The 24,416-nt window shown below is 42.2% G+C and overlaps 1 protein-coding gene across 3 annotated transcripts in view; it reads right to left on the bottom strand.

Moving 5' to 3' along the window:
• ZNF423 (zinc finger protein 423) overlaps positions 1–24,416 on the bottom strand; it is a 234,598-nt gene that overhangs the window by 180,557 nt on the left and 29,625 nt on the right. For 2 of the 3 annotated variants that reach the window (XM_064459426.1, XM_064459427.1), the window contains one exon: positions 10,628–10,687. In XM_064459426.1, coding sequence (XP_064315496.1) covers positions 10,628–10,687 — 60 coding nt within the window. Of the gene's footprint in view, positions 1–10,627; positions 10,688–15,597; positions 15,685–24,416 lie in introns of those variants that run through there. The other variant, XM_064459429.1, reaches the window with a different exon arrangement.

The following is a 24,416-nucleotide window of genomic DNA, read 5'->3' as shown; positions in this document are numbered from 1 at the left end:
ACATAACAGCAAAGTTACTACCTAGAATGCTCAGGTTCAAGAAAAAGTGCGTCTTCTTTAGTTATAATGATGCAATAAAATTTCACAGCTCTTGAAAGCACCTTTCAGGTTTGAAACACAGAAGTAACACTTGCATATCAGTTTATTTGTTAAACATAAACTTGTCCCTGCTGTGGGAGGCTGGAATATGAGAGCTCAGAATTGTGTCTCTTCCCTTTTCTGAGGAGAAATAAGCCTTTCCCCAAACATAGTGCCTACAGGTTTCAATCCAGCAACAAAGGTGCTGAACTTCCCATATCTAGAAAATTACATCAGGAAAATATATTGCATGGATTCACTTCAAATGCACCAAAGTTTCCAGAAAGAGTGGTTATTTTCAGCCAAATTACCATGCTGCTGCTTAAATGCCACTTAGCTGAAGGAGTCCTCCTTTATCAATCGCAAACTGCCAAATTATCCTCCAGGAAATGCCAAGCTAAAATGCATACATCTAAATCCACACATTGTTCAGTAGCATTCAGAGTAATGTCATTCTGACTTAGATGTTTACATTTTTGTTGCTAATTGATTTACCCCTTCTGAAGGAGATGCCTTGAACAGGAGGCATCCCTTCCTTCTCCCCTTACCCCCGTGCTTCATTACAACCTCAGCACTGTTGCCAAAATGAGATATTGCCTCATTTTTGGTACCATGCCCTTGAAGGCATCTTATTAGAAAAGACCATTTCTTAATTAACATTTTTGATCTTTAATCTATTACACATCCCTTTAATCCCATACGGAGGAGCTTTTGGCCCACTTCTGCGGCACGGTGGTAGGAGGCAATAGGCTGGAAATTTGTGCTGAGGGCTCTCTCCCAGCTGGGCTCCAGTGCGGCCAGCTGCAGGGCTGGCTACACTCTCGCTGGTCAGCAGCAGACATTGGCATTTATTATTTTATTGCTTTTTTTTAAATAAAGATTTTGAGAGCTGCTGCTCAGGATTAAAGACAGCAGGCAGCACAGCAAGCTTGCAAGTGGCTGTCGAGATCTTAAAATTACCAGCAAAACTCTAAATGGGAGATTTAGTGGATCACCAACATGTGAAGTGTTAAGAAAAGTACAATGTTATGTCCCTTACATCATTTTACTTGCAAATAATTACAGCACTTACAATGTGCTAACTGGCAATTAACATTACAGGCTTCACAATTCATCAGAATTTTTTAAAACACACTGTGGCCCTATATAAATTGTCTCTTTGGTACTTCTGATTTGGTGGCTGTATGAGCTAATGGCTACACTTAGCTCAGCAGATCTTGGAAAAGAATTGTCCACGTGCCAGATAATTTAATTAGAGGCTTGATCTTGTCAGAGCTTTATGCAACACAGTTAGTTTTTCCAAGAGAAGTGTGCAGGGTTTTTTTTTCTTTCTCTTTACTGTTTTGTGACTGTCTAATAATTTCTACTAAGAAATGCCAAAGTGATCCAAGGGAGAAAGGAGGCATGGCTAGTAAAACACACAAATAGGCAGGTATTCCAGTCCCAAGTGTGATGAACTCAAAAATATGTACAGCAAGACTCATCAAGCACCTCTTCCATGCACACCCCAATCTATTAACAGGTCTCTGCACACATCTATTAAATCTTCATCACGCTGTTACTCAGCCCCAAAAAAGACAAAGGTCACTTGTCTCCAAGTGAGAGCCATAGGGTATCTCAAATCTCATTATAAATGGTCCCATTTAACAGTTTTCTCATTTGAATTTATACACAACAAATACAAGATTAGGAGATAAGCTTGGTTTATTTTGACAATGACATTGTAATTCCTGTAGCGATACCAGGAAAAGGCTACTTTAGACACTAAATGGCAGAAATACAAATGTATTTTCTATTATGGGAAATTTTAGGCTATATTAACTTTTTAAAAATCCTTTTCTTCATTAGTATTTGGCCTTAATTTCTGTCTTCTACACATTCTTATACTACACTAACCATGCTTGTACTCTTGGTCTACAATAAGCTTAACAGTTGAAGACAATTTAACCAAAGATACAGTGGTAGTGGTTACAGAAACCTTTACAAGTCAGGTCAATGTGGAGTAAGACCCACTAGAGGTCCCTTCCAACCCAAATGATTCTAGTTTCCTGTACTGAATAAGCAAAGATTATTTGGGCAAAGCATCATAAATTTCATGCAGTTCTTCACCGCAGAGTTTCATATCAACATCCTTAGCCCAGAAAACAAAGCAATGGAGCTTGTTTATTCCATTTGTCTTTCTTCTTTTACAACCTTTTTTATAAAACCCCATTCTCATGACTGACAGTTTGGTTTTTTTCTCAAGAAGAATGATTACTGAAGATCTACCACTGTGGCATTATTTCTTTTTTATTTTTTCTCATTTAAACATCAGGCCAATGTAACCTATTCTGTTACTGCTGTTTTATATTTATTCAGGCTGGGAGCTTTGAGCTACCGGTTACAACTACAATGTGTGAACTACCTGAAGGAGAACAGAAGCTCCTACGAGAACCAAATAAATTGTTTACCATAAGACCTCCCTTCAACTCTTCAGCTGTCTCATTTCACAAAGGTAAAACCCATTGCACTCACTTTACTACAGTGGCATGGTTTCAGCTTCCCTCGCTCCTACCAGCCAGCCAAAGCAGAATTGCAAAAGCAAAGCCACCGACCTGCAGAAACAACTCAAAGCAAGATGGGCTGGAAAGTGCCCATCAGTCCTGAAGACAGAGCGCTCTGGGAAGGTTGACCTGCAGCACAGTGCATGCTGCATGATACACAGAAAGTAGTATGGACATCGGGCACAAGGAAGACTTTCTACTAGGTTGGGAGGCTTAATTAGCATTTGTAAAGTGGTTGGAGATCCTACCTAAAAATATTTACTGAAATAAGCTGTAGAAAGCACAATTTGCCTGACCACTCAAGTCTGCTTCAGTCCTCAAATCTGCAGGAGATTAGCAAATCCAGAGTGCAGCGGAACTGAATAAATTAGAGATGAATAGGGCTTATATCAGGTGATCTTATCCATCCCTCTGCTAATATAAGACCATTCCTACAGTGTATTTTGAAGCGCTTTGTCCAGTCCGGTTTGAAAATGACCAAAGTGATGGGAGATAATCCCAGAGTCTATTAGATCCCACTACTGGGAAATGTTTCCAGATGTTTAGCCTAGCATCTCCTTTGCTTTACTTTAGCCCATTACTGCTAGTTATGTCCCTCAAGGCTATTGTAAACAACAGATATATTTTTCATCTAAAAACACAGAAAATGTTCATCTAATCACAGCCCTTTGCTTGGGCAGCAGGAGAGGATAAGGTAGCATCACTGGAAAGAAACAGAGGAAGGGAGAGCAGGAGTGTGAATATGGGACGGTGTTATTCTGCACCTTGCTCCTTGCCAGCACTACCTCCAGCTCAATGGCAGCATCCTTCACTGGGATGTTCACACCTGCGGGATATCTGAATGCAAGCAAGGAACTGAGAGCCAGGAAGGCTCTGCCTGAGGGCCCACCCATGAAAGTGAACAACTTCATTCAGTGCAAGGAAATGAAACACAGCATTACAGTCTCCTGGCAGATAAAGCACCAACAGGCACACCTTTAAATAAAAATCAAATTTGTCGGAGGGAAGAAAACATTGCTGGCAAGACGGGGACACGACCCCGTGGAGGATGTCCTGTGTCAGCCCCAGAAGCATACACTCACAAGGGCGACTGCCCATTCTGATGCTGTCTTTGTATTTCTAGCAAGATGTCCCAGCCAGAAGACCCAATGGGAACATCCCCCAACCCATAGTGGCCCTGTACTAGCAGAACAAGAATTCAGATGAGGTTAACCCAATGACCCCAGAGATACTCCCAGATTTGACTAAAACCTTGCTGCCCATCACCAGTCCCAGTGCACCGCCGGCATCCCAATGCATGTGAGTCCATGGCCCCTTGCCAGCATAGCCAGGCAGGGACTGCAATCCTGCAGCCTACAGAAATCCTCACCTTTACAGATGTTGCTCATAGCAGTTTAGGGGGCCTGGCTTTAGGTACTGTGAAGCTTGGCAATACCAACGACACACTGACACACCATGCTTGCTCAGCTTCTCTTAAGCAGACTGGCTTTCTAGCAGTCACTGTCTTTAAAAAGCCTGTGAACAGGTGGGTGATGGGGTAGGGGGAGCACTCAATAGCTCACTTTGAAATGAGCTTCTTTCCTCACCTCTTTTACCACAGAAATTAATTCTTCTTCTCTGTGCTATCATTATAATTTTCCCAATTAACATTTTTAATAGTAAGTATTTTCTAGGAAATGCCATAATACACAGGTGTGTGCTTCTAATTTAAATACCGACACCCATGCTGTGTTCACATCTGAAGATCACTCCTTGTTGGAGAATCCCTCTCCAAACATGAAGGGAACACCTATGGTGCCGCATCACCAGAGATGCCTTGGCAGATTTGCGTGACGGCTGTTTCCATGACAGATGCATGTGTTAATGCTGCGCTGCACCACACGCAGTGAGGAATCTCATTTTTTATACTTCTTTCCCTGAAGGTGCTACAGCCACAGGATGTCAGTAGGGCTTCAGGGACCCCCAGGGACCCCCTGTCACTCCAGCCAACAGTTTCCTCCAGCAGTCCCACATTCCTCTTCCCACCAGCCTGGAAGCCCTCGCACCTGCAGATGCAGAGTTGTGCCGTGAGCTTCTACAGACAGAGTAATTTGGGAAGGGTTTATAATTACTTGTATTGTTTCTTTTTATATTATCCTGGCTCCACAAATCTTACACCTGTCTTGGATGTTCACCCACATTATCTGAGTATCACGTACTGTCTATCAATTCACCTTCAGTTTAAGAAAGCACTACCAAAAGTACTTTCTTTAAAAAAGAAAAGATAAATCAGTATTTATAAGTAAAAGACTGAAGTTAAAACTTAAAAAAAATTATTTCTTAATTATAAAATTTTATCTCTCTTCCGAAAGGACACATAACTATGTTACATTGTAAAAATCCACATATTACCAAGGAAAATAAAATCTCAGCTTAGGATAAACGAGGAATGCAGCAGCCAGAGCTACAAACCTCCCTAGGTTTATTTCTAGTTTGCATTTGTTTGGGTGTTGGCTGCTTCCAAAGCAGATATTTAAAGTTTTGAGAACTTCAGACTATACTGACTGGGCTGCATGCTGGAGGTCCATGCTGTTTTTAAAACCAACATAAGAAAGCCAACTGATTGAGATCATACTTTTCACAGTATATTGAAAAAATATTCAACTAAGAAAGTTATCAGAGACTCATGTTCTTTGCTAAGTTCAAAGGTTTCTTTCTTTGCAAATCCTTATGCACTGTAATTGGAATCTTCTCATATTGATTTAATAATGACATCAGATTTTAGAAGTCTGAGCTTGTGAAGACAATCAGGGCAGGACAATTTCAGAGTACTTGCAAGAAAACAGGTTTCTAATGCCCACTGAATTGCAACGGACCTTTTCAATGTTTGCAGCAGAGATCCCAGAATTTCATGTTGAGGGTGTTTGGGAAGGTTTTTTTTTTTCACTGTTCTGCCATTTAGAAGTTAAATAAGACAAAATACAATGCATGTAGAGATGGAGAAAAAGAGCTTGGTGTCTGTGGGAGGGCAGTCTCTCTCACCTGAACCTTCCTGACATACTCCTGACACAGCCTGCACTCAGCAGGTTGTGTGGCTAGAGTAGAACCAGCAGGGGCTCTGTGGGAGCTGCCAGGAGGACACAGGCAGAGAGCAGGGACAGCCCTGGGTACTGTGAGACCACAGGGGATGGGGTCCTGCAAGGATGGCAGCCTTAGTGGGCACCAGGCTGTGGACCATGCTGGGGCGTGCAAGTTCACAGTGTTGGAGGAGTCAAACTGTGTGGCCAAAACAGGCCTCCAAAAGGGGAAAGGTGAGGAAGGAGAACACATTTTCTGTAGCATATCTGAATAAATAGAAAAGGGTAAAAATTTAACACATTAATACTTGCATGGGCAAGTCTCTGTTCACTTTTGAGACCCTGGCTTTCTCATCCATTTTGCTCCTTTGGTAGCCAAAATTAAACCCAACCCTACAAAACAATTAGAGGAGAACAGAAACCCTAAACACTTGAGGATCAGTACACCAGTGGTGGAGGAGAGCACAGGGAACTGCCAGGAGGAAACAGACAGGGAGAGTCCCAAGCAGCAGAGACGGCATTAAAAACAACCCAGCACGGGCTCCAGTAGCCCTGAGCAAAAAATAAGTCTCCAAACTGCGTCAAGATGTTCCTCCTCTGAAGATACCAAGTGAAAATTGTGACTTACATAGCTGGGAGACTTCAGGCAAAGTGGAAGAGAGGGGAGAAGGAGTGATCAGAGGGTGGTTTTCTTTTATTTTGTGGTTCATTTCTCAAAAGCTGCTGCTTCCCCTTTTCTTTTTTTCCTCCTTAACAGAGGGAAACTTTAAAAGAAATTGCAGAAGGCAATTAAAAATTCAAAGTAGTGTACTGTATAAAACAAGCACGTGGGAGAACCCTTAATGGCAAAACATCAAATGTCTGAGTCCTAAACTGTTGTGGGGTTGTTTGGTTTTTTTTACCCGTGCTGTGCTTTGTTAACACATCCCTTGCATGCATGCCCAGCTGCTGCAGTGAGCTCAGTGGCAGGGACAGCAGCTCTGGAGCTAATGGGGAAAGAGGGGAATACCAACCTGTAATTTATTTTCATGATTTCTGGAATGTTGTAATTTAATGATACTAATATTGTGTGCTAATGAACGGTTGGGCACTGGTGTTAGAGAGGTCCTTCCAGCTGCTAACACTGCAGAGAACCTCCCATATTCTGCAAACACACACACAGAGAGACATACCCAGTGCCATTTCTCCCAAGCACTCAGGCTACAGGTCCACAATCCTCTATTTTCCAAACTCTTTCTTGATCAATATCATAACTTACAGCTGCATACAAAAATAAGATACTTTCAGGTACCTCAAAAGCAGACACAAAAAGAATCAGGCTTTTAGGTCCGCAGGCTCCTAAGGAAAAGACAGAATCTGCTCTGTTCACCCCAGACAATTCAAACAAGATTCCCTGGGGCCTCGCAGTCAGGCTAATGAGAAACTCCCCAGCAACCCCCACATAAAATGCTTTCATAGGTCTTTAAAATGCCTTAAATTCTCTATATATTTAGTAAGACATTTTACTTCTTTAAAATGTCCCTTGTTGCTCCTCAAAATAATACTCTCATGATGCATTACCACAGCAATGCAGCACTGTCTGGCAGGACCCTTGCTTTGCTCTTGGCTTCGAAGCAGTAGAAAACCCTTTTGCAAAGCATAGGCTGGTGCTTACCTGGCTCCCCAGCAGCCCTGCCCAGCCCACCCTCTCTGACACTTTCGGACTGAGACAGACGGGCTTCAAGGGCTGCACATGCTGTTAAGAGGGAAGAGCAGGTGGAAGGAGTACTCAGCTGCGCTCTTCCTCTGGGACAGAAAGCATCTCTGCCTCTTACATAGCAAAATACTACTGACTTGCTATTTAACAGCAAGCTATGTCCTCAGATTAAGAGAGGAAGGGAAAAGCTCTCTTTCTTCCTTTTACCTTAAGGAAAAAAAGAAATGTTTACAAGACCTGAAGAGGAAGGAAATTTGCTATATGCCCATTAAACAGGGCTGGTGGGCACCCAGATTATTTACCCTGGTGCAAGGGCAGCCTCTGCCTCCTTATACATTTACCTGATTCTCTAGATTAATACATACAGCCTTTAATTTATGGTCATAAAAAAAATCATACCACTATTTCTAGTTGTATTTAAAGTACTTGAATAAGCTTCTCGTGCAACTACGCCAAGGGTTGGATTCCTGTAAAGGATTCCACCTTAGCAGGTCTTAGCAGGAACAAGCAGTTAAGCCAGAGCAGACAGCAACTTACACACATACTCTACCATAGGAAAAAGGATGGTGCCCTGTGCTAAGCCACCCCCAAACAGACCCATCCAAGCGCAGGATCCTCTGTTGTCAATGTGTCCACTGCCAAATTTCCATAAGCTGCACTAAGCAGCTCCTGCGAGCAGCCCCTCACCCAGTGCCACAGTCCGGTCAGGGATGCACAAACCACGTGCCTTCAGTACACTTCAGCAGCAGAGAAGCCCATCATGAGCCACAGAGCTTGGACCCCAGTGTTTGACATGTCTTACCCTGCACCTACAAATGCCTACACCTGACCTGGGGACAGAGAGCTGTCACAGCTACCTGGACAAGCTCCATGACTGCAGATTAAGCTCGTACTCACAAAAAAAAAAAATCCAGTATAGCTTCTACTGGTTTGATGAACAAAATAAGATATAGCAGCAAAAGCACCTTCTCTCCCCACAACTGCACCTATATAAATATTTTGATAGTATATTTAAAAAATTTTTTTTATTATTTTAAAAATTACATTCTACTTGCTCTTGCTGTCCCTATGTTCCACACTACCCTGGGACCACTACTCCCCCAGCCCACAGCAGCTGTGCAGAGTGCCAACAGAATTTTTCAGAAGTTGCTTTGCATGTGTTTGCACACACGCAGAGATGTACAAACACATACAGGAGAAGGGAGAGAAATATGTTAATTTGAAACATCTGGCAAATATTTCAGGGTTAACAAGCCCTGAGTTTGGCCTTCTGGGTTTTATTCTGTTGGGGGGGATTAAGGAAAGGGAGGCAATTTTGTCATTTTGGGCCAGTGAAGGAAGGGGCATATGAAACAAGAAGTTGAAGCATGTTTTTTTCACCCTTTATTGAACTTCAACATCACACTACTGGAGCTAATGCAAACAGGAAGATCATAAAAGAACATAATGAAAGTCTCACACACTGGGACTGAGGGACTGGTTTAACTTACTCAATATAGTTTTGGAGGCACACCACACAAGAGCCAGTGACCCCATGCAGCCACACCACTGCTTACTAGGGCTTTTTAAGCTTTTTCTATGTTGTTCCTCAGTCATATTCCAGCCTACAACCCCTGTCCTATGCACTGTGCCCTGTCTTAATAGGATACTGTATTGCATCTTTACACACATGTAAGACTGACATCTGTAGCTACTAAATGTATTGAGGAAAATCCCCCAATTAGCACAGATTTTCCTTAAGCTGCCATAAATCATGCATACAACACATTTTATCCCACATCCGACGTCTTGGATGCGAGCTGTAATTATGGCAGTAAATGAAGAAACATGGAGGAGACTCAACTAATTTGGCAAAAGCCTTTCACAGGCTGTCTTTTACTTACAGCATAGTCACCAATACCATCCAGAAATCTCAGATTAACTTCTGCATTGCACAGAAATTATTTTTTGTTGTTGTTTCTGTTTTGAACTTCAGCCTGTGTTAAATTTAATACAATTTAAGACTTGTGATAGATAACACCAGTAACTCCACTCCTTTGCTGTTTGAGACGAAGGTCAAGCAAGAGAGCCAGCGAGCGCTCTTTTCATGCGCCGTTAGCTCCAGGCACAAAGGGGCCTTCGACATCGCAGCTGGAGGTTTGCAGCAGCAGCAGCAGCAATATTTGCTATCAAAGACTAGTAAAAACACAAACCGTTCAAAACAGCCGTAGCGCCCAGAGAAGATTCACCCAGCACAACTGAGAGTGCAGATGGTACAAAGCGAAATGTCAAAAAGTGCCACACAAAAGCAATTTATGCTTTCAAGACCAGCTAGGTACTGGCTTCAGTAAGAAAAGTCTCATGTGAGCCAGTCTCCCTGTGACTCTTATAATACTCAGGCTAACGAGGAATGCAAGCACTATTATTTTTGTATCTGCTCAGTTTCTGAACTGTTTTCACGTTGCTGCTGAGCTTCTAAGAGAATACCATCATGCAGTCCAGTATGAAGACAGCACAGAAATAGACTTATTGGATTAGAAATAAAAAAATATTCTGAGAATTTCATAAATGTTAAAGACATAACATGCAGTAAAATGTCTTTAGACAGGGCATGAACAGTGACTGAGATGTGGCTAGTTACTTTAAAAGCAAACTAATCTGACATTTACCCTCACGTTTGTGTTATCAATACATATTACACAACTACAGACAAAATTGCTTTAGCCTGCTCAGTTTCTTGAGCCTCTTTTTATTCAAATTATCAATGATGAACAAGGCCCAGACACATGTTTAAATGCTATTACTATCAAGCAGATCAAAAGCTGGTTCAAATGTTAAAACTGTCTACCATGGCAATGTACTACTTTTATTCTCCAGTCCTGACAGTACTTTCCAGTTTCCTCTGAGAGGAGAAATACAGACATTCCAGTTGAGACCAAGGTTTAAAATTCCTATTAAAGCAGCTTTTATGTAATTAGATTGGAATGAATGTGCAACAGTGCCCATTGCAGAAAACTTCAAAGTGGTTATACTGGAGAAATCACAACCCATTTCAGTAGGCCCACAAGAAGAAAGAATGGCTCTCCAGAGGATAAGAGTATATTAGTCTCTGTATGTAATAGATTTTATTGACCATATGGAACTGATATAAAAATTGTGTTTCAGTGGGTAGTCTTGGATTTGAGACAGAAATGTGACATACAAAATACAGTTCCTGTAAAAAGCCTGGCAGCTTTCTGGCAGTTTTTGCAATCAGAAGAACCTAAAATATTTACCTGATTGAGTCACTGATGAGTCCCAGGTCAAAGCAAAATCTGAAGATTCACCCTCTTCAACTGAAAAAGAAGACAAATAAGTTGTGATTGCTCAAACCAACCAACCAGAAAGCAAAGCCATCAGAAAACTAGGTCCACTATGACATTAAGTATTAAAACAGACTCCTGCACTACTGAAAAAGAACTTACTGCCTTCTATAAAATAATTCATAACATGGAAATTTAGTGAAGATATTTTCCCTATGTTTTAACCTAAACATGGGATTTCTGTTTGCAGTTTCTCCCTGAACAGATAACAGTATGCTTATGTGCATTTTTAATAGAGGTTTAAATATCACTATCTGCTTTGTAATCATATTTGAAATTTTGTGCATTCACAACTTGCATGTGCAAAATTGGCATTATAAACGTAGGGGTCGTTTTATAAATATACATTGTAACAGATCATAGTAAAGGACTGTCCTATGAAGGGAAAATTGCCTGACTTACATCATCTTAACATACTAACATATTAGCCATATTCAGAACAGTGATATCTTTTTTCAGAGTTCAGAATTTAAAAATACTATTATAATGAGCAACCATGTTCTGTAATATGGTAGTCATAAATAACTGCATTTAAGGCTTGCTGATGTGAAAGCTGTCAGAGCCAGGTGCAAGTCTATAACCTTCTGCCTGTTAAGAATTATAAAATGTCATTTGATTCTTACATTCTTAAAAATAACTAAGAGATCAACTGATAACAAGCAGGGTAAAAAAGAGCCTGATCCTGCTGTTACTGAAATCAGTGGCAGTTTTACTAAAGTCAGACTAGGTATTTGAAAGTGGTAACCGTGGAAATTGTTTTTAATTGCAGAAGTTGATCATCTTCACCTGCCTACTCTGTCACCGTGACACCAAACAAATTTAAATAATGGGTCTTTATTTCCTGATGAAAAGTATTTATTCCATGCACCGAACAACCTCTCACCCTTTTATCTAAATTATGTTGGATTCAAATACAAATTCTACATAATTCTGCAACTGAAACCCAAACCATACTGCAAAGCCACAAGCACAGCCCCTATTGACCAGATGGGACCTGTACAATCAGACCCTGGAACCTGTTCCAGTGATTATTTACACTAAATATTTACATTTTCATCACAAGATTCTTGATTTTACGCTTTCTTTCCTCCCCCCCCTTTTTTTTTTTTCCAACTCAGTAAGGAAATACAGCATCCTGTAAGCTTATCTATCAGGTTGATGTCAGTGGTGACATCATGTGGCATTACAAACTGAGAAGATAACATACATAGGCAGTGCCCTGACAAATTTTATTATATATTCAGACCATAAACAAATGCATACTCCACAGAAGGGCACAGCTTCAGTGCTGGTAGCCTGCAAGTTTACTAACAGAGGAGCATGGAATTTGGCCACTTGTTTTGAAGAATCATACTTGAGACATGATTATACTTCTTCCAAAAAGTCTGTGTTATCATGAAGGCCATGTCACATAATATTAAATTCTAGAATGATAGCAAAAAACAAGATACAAAGCTACAAGCTTATTGAAGCCGTTATTGGTACTATTCCCTGACGGTGGCAGAGCAAGCTTGGCTCATGTGTGCTCTCTCCTAGGACCTCACCTACCATTTTGTGTTCTGTAAACCACCATCTTCCCATTTTGACCCATCTTTTAATAGAAAAACTCTGGACAGTTATCCTAAATACAATTTCACTCTTATACAAATATGTATCTTGTTTTAACATCAAGATCTACATACATTTGGGAGTTTTCTGCTCCAAAACTAAATAAGCTAAGTTAGCAATTCATGTACCTTAATCAAAACAGTGGAATGTTTTAATTTTATTTTATCCTTGACTGCTTTTTGGTTGTCTTGCTTGGACGGTTTTTTATTTTTACTACTTTTACGATGAGGTTTTTTTACTTCTTTATGTTTTATCTTGGAAAGAGAGGTGGGAAAAAAACCCCATCAGTCTGCTAAAAATACATAAAGGCAATAAATTCAGTCCTAGTCAAGTAGAAGTATATGGGATCAGCACTGGGCATCAGTAATTTTAGCAAAACACTGCCTTGTTGTTGGTTAAACACTGGAGACTGCTCTAGTCCTTGAGCTGGCTCCAGCACTTAACAAAACTGCATTTTTTTGAATCCCTTAAATGAGGGCAAAGGTTTGAGTCAGCCTCTGTTAGCATTAATTTGCTTTGCTCCCTAATGACTGAAAAGGGGACAGAGAACATATATGTGAAGATGATGACACTGAAGTTCACTTTATATTATTACAGTCATGGTTTCAGGTTCTCCCCCTCTATTTGCACAGACCCACCACACAGCTCACAGTGCTGTACCTCTGTGTAAGGAAGTGGCTGGTGCGATGGAGCCTCTTGAGCTTACACACAGACATATCTCCGTGCAGCTACTGCTCATACCACTATTCCCCCTTTTTCTTTACTTTTTTTTCTTTTTTATCTTTTTTTTTAAGCAAACATAATCTTTCATAGGATCAACAATAAGAAAAAGTAACAGCAGAGCCTACTCCAAGAGGTATTGCTATACTGGACCAATGATTCTGTCAGGCAGCAGGACAGCATGTCAAATTGTCCCCTTGGACAGTGAGCACAGGGCAGGGGCACTGCCAAAAGGGAACTGGGACCCCACGCTGCTTGCTGCGGTGCTAGCTGGGGGTACCCAAACATGTCCAGGCAGGACATGACCACTGGGCAAGGCCAGGCTGTCCTAACCAGCGTTACGTGATTTTATGGAGCAGCATGGTCACAGTGACACCAGTTGGGAGCCCTGACCCAAGCACTTGATCCTTACCTGCCAGCCCATCAAAAAAGAAATATTGGGTATATACACCTGTGTAATTAATAAGTCCCATGGGTTTGGAGACGAAGGGTGTCTGTGAGGCTGAATCTAAAAAAATAGATGATCAGGCTTTGTCACAGGCACTGGGCATAACTGCAGGGAGATGCTTAACTGCACAATGCTTCTGCTCCTTCTCCATAATGGGCATAAAACCATGGGCTGAGAGATTCCTCCATGGCCACCTCAATCTTCTGGATATAACTTATTATTTAAGGATCTAGCATTTGAAGTGGTGTCACTGCTGGTTTACCTCAGCCTTGCCAATGAGCAGAAGCAACAGACGTCAGAGGGAAAGTTTCTTCCTCCCAGGCTGAACTTTGATGCCTGAGCAGTTGCAGCTAAAACTTGCCCTCAGTTGCACATGACTGTTGCGGGACTCACAGGGAAGCTGGCGAAGCTTTCCTCGGCTGGTCAGAGATGTGGGGACATGACACTCTGCATGGAGGGGAGAGTAGTCCCACAGACCCCATCTAGGCACAGACCACCCGGGGGATGTGTTAGGGCTTGGCCAACCCTCCCTGGGAGGGCGGAGTGCATCTAGAATAGATTTGGCCATTACAGCTGTGAAGGGATTTCCAGCTCTCACTACTGAGAGCCAAGGAAAAAACAACAAAAACTTTGTCCATAATATTAGCCAGGGAGTAATTCACTTAAGTGGATTTTTCAGTTAAAGTTTCAGCTTCTTAATATTCTTCTCATCATTCATTGAAATCCAAGTTCACTCAGGTGACCAGTATGCATTAACACTCACTTTGTGGATGCTATTATTTAAGTAGCAGTAATGAGCAAAAAAAGACAGTGAATAGGTGCAAAGCATTCAACAGAATCACTTCCAAAATATACCGCACAGTAAAATAATTCCTGTTTCATTAGCAGGAATTTTCTGAGACACACCAGCCACAATTGTAACTACTGAAAGTCAAGGACTAGACACTTTCATCTGTGTTAATTAATCACTCTGTGTGGAGACAAAGTCCACGTCACTGATGTTCAGCATGGGCCACCCACGCACCTCAAATGCTCTGCAGCTTGGGAATACCACAGGAAACAGCAACACAGTTTAAGATGAAGAGCCAAGATTTTATAAAGCAACTAGAGATCTTGTATTAGCTCTAACTACTTTACAGGAGTCCTGGTGACCTAATGGTGAAGGCTCAGCATTTCAATGCATTTTGAAGGCATTTCATACTAGGCACTGAAAGTGAAGACACTCAAAATCATTGATCTTAAGCTTTGGGTAGAATGTTCACAAGTACACTTCACATGTTTTTGTTGGATACTTCCCATTTTCCTTCACAAACTCACCTCATTTTCTACCCAAATTATGTTGTGTGCCTGCACATCAATCCATGGTTGAAACAACCACAGAAGTTGCTATGTAATTACACTCTTACTCTCATCTTTATCTGTCTTTCCATCCTAACAAACATCTTTAAATGCTTTGGAAAAGCATATTCTTATTCCTTCAGTAATAAAGAAACAATAAAGCAAGAGGACAGAAGTTCGGTCCCACTCTGCTCCATGTGTCATCAACAGAATGGCACCTGAGGTGCAACACACTGCACCAACAGAGAGGGTACGCATGTCTCCCAGTGCCAAATTCACTACGCAGTTGATTAGAAAAAAGAGATGGGCAAGAAACAGAACCTTGATATCAACACTCACAGCACTGTATTTCTATTTTTACAGCATTAACTTTTTCTTTTTTTTTCTTTTGTAAATGGTCCATAGTGTTTGCCAGCATACACAAAAAAATACTGGAAACAAAAAGCAGAGACGCTCTTTTACCTGCATCCTTCAGGGTGATGATTATGAGATAGTTATAGGAAACTCATCCAAGAGCGTGCTTGCTACAACAGCCATGCCTTTGGTGAAATCTGGGGGCATCTATGAAGCTGAAACCCTCCAGGAAGGCTGGGTTTGACTTGAAAATAGCCTTGGTCTGGCAGCGTAGAAAATCTTATTGTTGGTCAACTCAAATATCAGTAACTTTGTGCACTGCCCACCCATGGCCTGGTGCAGGGATGACATTGCTGCCAGCAGGAGGCCACACCTGCTTCCACTCCCCATTCTGCCCCAGCACAGGAAGACTCACCGCTGTCATGCCTGGAGAAGACCTCTGTTCTCCAACTGATTGAGGGACCTGAATGTAAGAGCCAGAACAAGGACAAGGCTGATGTGGGGAGGAACTGTGGGCAATGGCAACATCACAACACAGCACTCCCACAGACACCAAATATTTGCATTTTGCCCACTCATCTCAGATGTTCTCCAGGGATGTTTATTTAATTGCTAGGTCACAAGTGCTACAGGCTCAAAGATTTCTGTTCTTTATGCTCAGAGAAACTTCTGAAAGGATTCAGCATCCACTCCTCCAAGAGTGAGAACATCTATTTATGGGGCTACCATTACCTGAACTCCATTCACACAGTGCTTATTTAACACTTCAGCGCTCCCAGGAAAGTTAACCTTATCAAAGAAAGATGCTTCTGAACCAAATGTTGATTTCTAGATGTAATCATCAAGCTTTTGAAGTGAGCAACAGCCCCTCAGTAATTCAGATGGCACGTGTATGCTCCCTTATCCTATTACACAGGCTTCAAGGACCACAAGGACCAGTTTAACACTTCCCATAATATAAAAACTCCATAGTATGCTAACTAAAATGTCAGGAACTGTGACAGTTTGAGAAACTGCTGAGAAATGTGTTGGGTTACAAGCAGATCTCCCAGCTGATGGAGGAACTTTCCTGAATCAGGGCTGTTACAAAGAGCTACATTTGGGACCAAGGCCACTCCCTCACCTGCAAGCAATTTTTGAAAACACCATGTACAGAATAGCTTGAGTGCAGAAAATGCTGGTGCCACTTTTTAACATGAAGGATTTTTTTTCAGATTTTGTTGGTGACAGAATGCTCTCAAATAATCCTGGGGAAATCTCACCAATGCCTGTGTATTAGCTGAAATGTATGTGCCAAGATTCACAGCTTTCCCCCTAGAGAAATACTCTAGCACCAGTCCACATTGTAAGCCAGTCACACAGTAATTTTCTCTGGCCTAGCTGCAGGTACTTGCAAGCAAGAGCTCTGATCTTCCATAATATTCAGGCTTCTTCACTGCCTTTCAGACACACATCTCTCTGTGCTGTCCTATCCAGCCGTTGCTCCATCCCTCCTATCACATGAAATTACATGCTCCTGAATCAGTGTAGGACACAGAACAGCCCCATCCAACCACCATTCATCCACCACGAGTCATCCCACAGTTCTAGCAGCCTGGGATTTGATACAGTGCTCCTAATCCTGCAAAATGCAGAGCAGCTTCCATTTCCAAAGTCAAAGGGAGCTGAGGATGCTCAAAACTTTGCAGACCGAGGATTGTAAATTAGCCAGTTTCCAGCTGCTTGGCATGGCAGGAGCACAAAGGACTTTAACAATCTTTACACTTTAAATAGTTTGGTATTTTCCACACACATGAAGAGTCTTGTCCTTTGGAGAGGTGCAGATAGGCTTGCTCCTCAAACTGAAAGCAAAGGAGAATACTCACACTCAGCCTAATGCCCAGAGAAGTTCAGACCTGCATGGCACCTGTAGCTGCTACCACAACTTGCAGTGACATACAACAAAAAGAGGAAAAAAGTTTGGAAATGGCTATTTTGAGCAGAAGCCAGCTAGCCTGCTCTGTTCAGATTACCTCCCGGCTGGGTGTAAAGCTTTCCCCCTCCCCTGCTTAGATGTTCCCTGTTAGATTTTCCACCTCCTAATACCAGCAAGACACAAGTCTGCAGAACACAAAAATCTGCAGAAGAGCAGCAAAGGAAAGTAGCAGTATGAAAAACAGTCACATTTGTTTTTCAAATGAAGCACCACAGCGGCAGAGCTGTAGTCCACTGCCGGGAGAGCAGCAGGGTGCAGAGAGAGACCTGAGCCAGGGCGCACTGCCCACAAGAAATTGGGCTGCCCTTCTTTGACAGCAGGCTCAGCCTTTCTCCCAGCAGTGTGCAGAGGAAGACCTTCATATTCAGCAGGAAAATAGGAAGTTTTGTGGGGCTTTGCCAGTGTACTGAAAATAGGTGCCCATGAGTGTATCCCGATCCATTCCGATCACTTGCAGCTAAAAGGAAATGGAAATCCCCCTGCACCTCCACACAAACATTCAGGGGAGCAAAAAGGTACCTAGCAGAAGCATCCAGGTGTGCTTTATACCAGCCATTTAAGCTGATTTAATCCCTTTGGAAAATCAACTTTGCAAGAGGACTCCTTCCAAGCCTCTCCGTGTTTACTAGACATTTCACTTGTTTGCGTGATCATTTCCATTTAGCTTCAGTAACGCTTTTGCATTTTTTTCCCTGGTGGCTGGTGGAAAGGAGCACTGGGACACCAGGACATCTGAGAGAGGCGATGGCATATTCCTTGCTTCCTTGCCTCTGCCCTAACCCTGGGATCCCTCATAGGAACTGTGCATAGTCCTCGGCACAATCGCTCACAGCTCCAGAGCTGCCTCCCTGTTCTCTCCCCAGTGCATAGCCAATTCAGCCATCAGTGGCCTTTGGCCAGGAGAGGTTTTTTCCACTTTAAATAGGACTGTTATATATTAGTCCTTTCATGGGCCAACAGGCCAGGGAATAAGACAAGAGGGTTTACTGACATGGCTTATTTAGCTAGTTCAGAGCCTAAATTTGCACAAGTTCTCTAGCTGCTTTTCTCCAAAGTCAGTAACAAGGCTTGGCAGATACTGTGGGTTTTGCTGGCAAAGTCAGCCTTTTTGTGTGAAGGAGGGAGGAATGGGGAAACCCAGACTGTTGTGCTCTCTGGGTCAGGAAACAGAAAAAAAAAAAAAAGCAGCTAAAAAAAAAAGAAAGAAAAAAGGAAGAAGGATGAGACAGATGGGACAGAATTACAAAGAAGAACTGAAAAAGAGATAGTTAGGGACAGAAGATGATGTGAAGGTGATTAAGGAGAACAAAACAAACAACAAAATAAGGTAGCACTAGCAGGTTTATGCAAAGGAGATCCAATTACGAGTGGCTAAATCCTCCAGGACATTAATATTCCATTGTAATGTGTCTAGTTTCCTCCTTTCCAGACATGGCAGGGAGGAAATGAGAATCACTTAGATACACTGTTTAATGAGCAAATGATGGACAATCACCAAATACAGCCTGCCTGATAAGTATTCATTAGCTAAACTCAAACAGTAAATCTGTGCACAGCTAACAGGCCTGCCTCTTCAAACACTTCGGCAAAACTTAATGTAACTGCAACTAGAGAAAGGGATCATTGCAAATAAAAATCTCATCTTTGTAAGATGAGAAAGACCCTAAGACATACATAATGGCTAATCACAGCCCTTCCCACGGACTGCACACCTAACTCACAAAAGCCAGAGCATATTTATTCCCGGTGCTCATATTTAGTTTCTGTGTTTCTAATTCAGAGACTTAACTGGAGACAGATCTTTCCTATCAAAATCTATTATGTAAATAAATACTAGTGTACAGTGTAATAAAATGCAGCCAATGTTTCAGGTTGCTCTCAAGATCAATATCTTATACATGCAGTATATTAAGCTTGTAGTTCTTAAAACTGGGCCTGCAGACACCCCATTTCCATACTTTATAGATTTGGGATCAATACTCTTACTGATGGTTCTTGCAGCTTGTCACTGAAGGTTAATCCCCGGAGGGCGGGGTGGGATTTTTTCTTTTTAATTGCAATACATGGTAGTTAATCTGTGAAATGTTCAGGAATGTAGAGCTTGCCCTGGAAGAGGCACCTGGCTGAGGAGCCCCCTGCTCTGTATTATGCATGAGACCCACAGCAGCAGCACCCCAGCCTCACACAAGAACCACATTTTCCTCACACACTGGTGCAAAACTGTTCCAGCAATGGCTGGCACTGGGAACATCCAGTTTCAGGTTCACCAAGTTTCATCAGGAAGCACTGTCCCTGCTGCTCTGTCGCAGGGAAATGCAGTCCCCTTTGCTGGGTGTGCTGTCAGTCCCTCCTCTGCCCTGCGGCAGGTTGTGCTATCTTCTTGCATCCCCAGCATGGGGGTCCTGTCTCCAGTGCCTCCCCATCTTCCTCTTGCCTTTTTGGACAAAAATCTCTTTCAATATTTGTTGTTTCACAGAATCACAGGTTGGAAGGGACCTCAGGGATCATGTAGTCCAACTTTCTAGGAAGAGCAGAGTCTAAACAAGATGGCCCAGCACCCTGTCCACCTGAATCTTAAGTGTCCAACGTGGCCAAGTCAACCACTTGCCTGGGGAGATTATTCCAATTGGTTGACTGTTCTTACTGTGAAAAATTTTCCTCTCATGTCCAATCGGAATCTCCCCAAAAGCAATTTGTGTCCATTCCCCCTTGTCCTCTCCATGTACGTGACTCCTTGTAAAAAGGGAGTATCTGTCTTCTTTGTGGCTACCCCTTAAGTACTGGTACATGGTGATGAGATCCCCTCTAAGCCTCCTTTTCTCAAGGCTGAACAAACCCAGTTCTCCCAGCCTATCCCCATATGGCAGGCTTCCCAGTCCTTTGATCATCTTGGTGGCCCTTCTCTGGACCCCTTCCAACCTGTCCATATCTTTTTGTATAGTGCCACATCTTTTTTGTTTCTAATTGTTGCTTCCACCTCAGAAATGCAGGAAGGCGACTGGAGTTTGGGGATCCTTCTGCTTCTTCTGCCTGGAGTTTGCCTGGCCATGAGACTGGAGGGGTGCACCCCACCCAGCCCAAGGGGCCACCCCAACAATGGCCCATTTGTGCCCAGCACAGAGCTCCCACTGAAATGCTGCGCCACCAGACCTATCATCTGCGATAAGCTGTACTGGAAGTGGATAGGAGCACCTAGGGTCCCTACCCTCACCTGCCCCGGTCAGGCTGAGCCCCAGCCCACACCACCCCAACTCCAAGGGCAAGGGGCAAGGGCACAGGCATGGGGCAGAGAGCAAAGAGGTGGGGAGGGAAGTGGAGATGCATGAGGACATGGGTTGCAAGATGGCCAGCTCCCACAGACAAGGATAGCAGATGGCAAGTACTGGCTGCCTGTGGGTGCACTCCTCCCTACATTATTATATGTATTTCTAAGACAACAGTCACCATAGTGTCTGCACCTTCTTTCAAAAATAGATCTACGACTAAACAGGCGTTAAATCTCAAGTGAAACAAAACAGGTGAATCTAGCATTCCCCATGTTGCTCATAAAATCATGTTTTTTACTTTAGCATCCAAGAATTTAAATAATCTTGCTCCATCTGGAACGCTGCTGGATGACAGAAACATGTACGTGTTGAAACGCTAACAAACCGAAACAAGGGAAGTAGAGAAAGGGGGAATCAACGCACCTACAATTCATGGCCAGGACTTTAATTCCATGAGTTGAATTTTCAAGTTGTGAAGCAACCCCTTGCTCTGCTAAAATGCCAAAGGCAGCCAGAAGTTACCCAAAGACAAGACAATTATGTGAGAGACCGATGAAAAGTGACAGACCAGAGATGGGTCAACAAGTACAAAGACCAAGCTGCTACTAAAATACTTGCAGTTTCTTCCACCTTCCTCCAACTTTGGGTATAAAAGTTGTACTCACGAAGGCTCTGCTACCATCATATGCACTTTTGAGAACAGATACTTGGTGAGTGAAGGTACAAAAATCTCAGGTATCACCTAAGACAGTATTTGCAAGTACGTGAGATACAGGACTCTGTGTTGGAAGACAGCAGTCCTGAGAGTTGCAGCTGGCAGAGACAAGGTGCACATAGCAGAGTTCAGATGGAGGGATCATACAGGCCAGAGGGATGCCAGAAAGGCCTTTACTGTTTCCTGAGCATAAAGAAATGGCTACAATGAAATGAAGATTCAAAATTAAGCCAAAGCACCATGAAGTTCAAACACTGGGCTTTGCACAGAGGATGCAGGGTCTCAGCAAGTCAGATTTATTGCACGCTTTGCTTCTCTGAGGGGACAGGCAAGAAAATAAAAAGAAAAAAGACAGAGAAAGAGAGATGTGAAAGAGCACTATTTTTACATTAGGGCTATAAAGTTTCTCTATAGGCAGGACACCTAATAAAATAATTTACATGTGCTGGTCTTGTCTCGAGGCAGCTAATGAAGATGCTGAAAGGTTAACATCTAACATGGACTAATGACACAAAGAAAGGGTAATGTTCTGAAATTAATTTCCATAAACCTTTATATGGAAACAGGAACCAAACCAGGGAAGAACAGAAGTAGACAACTAGGATCTGCAGATGGGTAGTGGGGCCTTAACTCCTTACACTACCTCTTGCTCTGGTAAAGCACGTAAAGAGCTTTACCTGCACCAGCAGACTGAGTACACCCTACCTCAGACTGCAGTCTGCTCCCATTGCTACTAACAGGCATCGAGTGCCCTTCTGTGTTGTGCATAGTCAAAAACCATCTGACCAAGTGCAGTTCTGTAACAACAACAACAAAAAAAAAAACATTCACTCTCCCACCTGCTATGGTCAGACCAAGAGCCACATCCCTCCAGATCCTCCTGCCATCAACAGCAAGTAGCCTTTTCCTTCCCTTTGGCAAGGAGCTGCCATCAGGATGCAATACTCTCCAGCTCAAGTCATCATCACAGTAAATCAAGCCCCACTTCACAGCAATTTTCCCACTATGGATTTCATCCAGACCCAACAGAAGAAGGTGCAACATCTCCCATTTCACATGGATCAGGCATGATATTATTGTCAGCCTCCGTCCCAAGCTGTTCCAGATGGCAGAGGGACTCCAATTTTCAGACTTAGGTTCAAGGCAGAGAGTTTAATGCCCATGAAAAATTCACCCTTGCAATGTGATAAAATGGATAGAAAATTACTTAAACAGCACCAATTACCTTGAGGGTCACTGATGAAATGGTAAAGCACACAACAACTCTACTCTTACACATGTTTAAGTCTCTTCATAATTCTTCGAAGCAGGTTTTACTATGAGGCCTAAAGCCCTCATCCCTGCCACAGCGAGCTCCAGCAGGAGCAGAGCTGCTGTACCAACCGCTTTGTTTAGCATCACACTCTTCTCCACAAATACCCCATTTAGCACCCAGGGCTATTAGTCACAGCTAAAAAAAATTTCTCTGACCAGATTTCTACACCTCAGCCTGAAAAAATACACTGATTTTTACTGCTAATCGTCAGACCTGGAAATTTTTTCACTGATGAGCAACGTTTGCAGCATAGGTAGCACAGGAAAAGGAAAAGAGAAGAGGCTGACCTGACCAGCCATTTTAATTAGAGCTACAAGGGCTTGGAAATACCCGTCTGGTGAGTGGAGTTATTTCCCCCTTTCCCCTCCGCTTGGGATGCTGGTCCCAATCAGACAGACCGAAATTTCCAAAAGCTTAAGTATGTCAGGCTGTCAGTGCACCCATTTTGCTGCAATCGCGGGGCTGTTGCAGGGGATCAGTCCCTTGACAGGCAAACAAGGAGGGCTTCATCTTCCCTGAGCAAGCTGTGGATTTTCAAGGGCCATTCACAGGAGTTTGTTTCTTGAGCAAATATCTCACTGTGGCTTTTTTGTGCATGCAAGCGTGTGCGTGTGTGTGTCTGTGTGTGGTAATACTCCCCAGGCTCACTGATTTTAATGCTGCTTTCTCCCCAGATGAAAATATACATATTCTTATTAAGAAAAAAATGTGCAAAGTATAAATTTGCATCTATGATCATTTCTGGTTCATAAATTGTATTTTAATAATGAAACAATATACTCTTCTGTACTGCCTCTTAAATGCTAACAGGAAAGTCTGTCTTATTTGTACACAAGCCTAAATATTTTTATGAAGAAACACACAAATGGTATAAAACAAACACTGTAAAAAAAATAGATAAAAGGGTAAATGAAAGCAGTTGTAAAGCTAATACATGTAGAATCCAGCACCTCATCCTTCCTCCTTCACCACAAGAAGAGTTTCTTCAGCCACACAGAATGCCCCACGCTTTCCTACTGCTGAACTTTATTGCACAGGTCAAGGGAAATTCTGCAGCTGAGATTCTTCCTACTAGAAAGACAGGCTTTGTTGCCTGCATTAAGGTGAAAGAAATTACAATGAGGGAAAGAAAGTTGTATATATCACTTGTATCCCTTCATAGCATCAAATTTAATTTGCAGAAAAACCAACTTGGCCACCATAAAGTGGAAAGTAATATTTTTTATGACCCCTTAACAACCTGTCCTTAGTGCTAACATACCATAAGTAAATTTCAACATCTTGTTATACATGTAGTTTGTTTTAAACAAGACTAAAAGGGGAACACAGTTCTTACTGAAAATTGGCACACATACAAAGAAAGGGGGAAAGCTGGCTTTTAAAACTTTATCCCAAAGCCTACTTTTTTTTTTTATTCCTATTAAACTTACAAACTTTCCACTGAAATGAAACAGAGTTTCCAAATGTTTTATAATTCTGAATGGATTTCCCTAGTGTAATAGTAATAATATTTTTACAGTTAAACGATCCACTGATTTAATAAGTGTGATTTGTGTATTTAGAAAATTCATTAGAGCAGACATTCCCTGACATTTTTAGATTTATTTATTTATTTAGCCTAAATTGGGTACACTACTTCAAAAGAACGCTTAGAGCTTCCCAGTTCCTTAGTCACTCACTAATAACATCTAATAATTAATAAAGACATGTAAATTCTTAACTCCCAGAACTATTCCAAACTTACTATCTGTATGCTTCATGTCATGTCTCACTTATAGATATCTGCATTACTTTGTTTCATAAAATGCTGAAGGGACACATACTTATCTTGCTCTCCACCAAGAATGAATATTCAGGCGTGCCGCAACCAAAGCAAAACTAAACCAAAGCCTGAGCAGACCTCTCCTCTAGGAGCCCACAGAATTTTCTAGGCAACTGTGTAGGCTTTTAGCTGGTTTTGCTG

The sequence above is a fragment of the Phalacrocorax carbo genome, chromosome 8, assembly GCF_963921805.1.
Source record: "Phalacrocorax carbo chromosome 8, bPhaCar2.1, whole genome shotgun sequence".
Classification (NCBI taxonomy): domain Eukaryota; kingdom Metazoa; phylum Chordata; class Aves; order Suliformes; family Phalacrocoracidae; genus Phalacrocorax; species Phalacrocorax carbo.
The sequence above is the reverse complement of the archived record's forward strand: the minus strand, read 5'-3'. Positions and strand labels throughout refer to the sequence as shown.